At 47.2% G+C, this 811-nt stretch overlaps 1 protein-coding gene across 1 annotated transcript; it reads right to left on the bottom strand.

Moving 5' to 3' along the window:
* Window positions 1-43: 43 nt before the first annotated feature.
* LOC109509079 (acyl-CoA dehydrogenase family member 11-like) lies at window positions 44-716 on the bottom strand. The gene is made up of 3 exons (XM_019858999.1): window positions 544-716; window positions 319-460; window positions 44-222 (listed from the first exon to the last, which is right to left on the bottom strand). Exons 1-3 carry the CDS (start codon window positions 652-654, stop codon window positions 65-67), a joined length of 411 nt encoding a protein of 136 aa, XP_019714558.1. The 5' UTR covers window positions 655-716; the 3' UTR covers window positions 44-64.
* Between the last annotated feature and the right edge of the window lie 95 nt (window positions 717-811).

Below are 811 nucleotides of genomic sequence, written 5' to 3'. Positions count from 1 at the left end.
AATTCAAAGTGAATGAATGAGAAACGCCACGCAGTCAGAGAATTCTTGCTAATCTCAGACTCATTTATAAGTTTCCCATACAAGCCAGAGCCACCAATACCTGAGCGATTCCTGCCATCTTGAACAAGGAGAGCGCCAAGTAGAAATTTAAGCTCGGCAAAGTGGACGGGATCCCACGGCAGCGTCTGTAAACGGAAATCAGGTCGTCCACTGTGGGAATACCTGCTCAAGGACACACGCACGCACACACGCACAGAAACATTTCATAAGCTGGCCTTTTGTTTTTATTTCAATATTGAGCTTTGTCTTAGTTCAGACCTTCTATTCCTTTCAAGCTACCCATAGAGCTCAGAATGTTGAGGCCTAAGGGCCAGTAGTGAGGCATGAGGAAATATGCCAGGTCTGCCAGAGGCTGCCCAGTGGTAGACAGCTCCCAGTCCAGCACTGCCAACACACGAGCCTAAAGGGGCCATAACAACGCACGTTGCCCTCTAACGGTCTCATGAGAAAATGTGACAGTCGTGATAAGACAGCGTAATGTACCTCGGTGGGATGGAATACCAAGTTGTCCACTCGGAAATCTCCGTGGACCAGCGTGACTTCCTGATCGTCGGCGGGCAGATTGCTCATCAACCACGCGGAGAGCTCATTCATGGCAGGGATGTCTCTGTGGGATGACGCCGTGTACTGTTTGGTCCATGTGGACACCTTGAAGAAAAGACATAGCACAATTTTTATTCAAGAGGTCATCATATTGTAAATTGACTTCTTTTGAATTGCTTGTATACAAACAAACTGGGTCTCTTTTTTT

Source organism: Hippocampus comes, unplaced genomic scaffold (genome assembly GCF_001891065.2).
Source record: "Hippocampus comes isolate QL1 unplaced genomic scaffold, H_comes_QL1_v1.1 C16760514, whole genome shotgun sequence".
Lineage (NCBI taxonomy): Eukaryota > Metazoa > Chordata > Actinopteri > Syngnathiformes > Syngnathidae > Hippocampus > Hippocampus comes.
The sequence above is the reverse complement of the archived record's forward strand: the minus strand, read 5'-3'. Positions and strand labels throughout refer to the sequence as shown.

Bases quoted from the DNA above. Each gene is read 5' to 3' on its own strand.
- LOC109509079 (XM_019858999.1), bottom strand. From the start codon at position 654: ATGAATGAGCTCTCCGCGTGGTTGATGAGCAATCTGCCCGCCGACGAT. The intron at 461-543 runs GTACATTACGCT...TGGCCCCTTTAG, and splicing joins TGGTATTCCATCCCACCGAG to GCTCGTGTGTTGGCAGTGCT. The intron at 223-318 runs GTCTGAACTAAG...GTCCTTGAGCAG, and splicing joins TAGCTTGAAAGGAATAGAAG to GTATTCCCACAGTGGACGAC.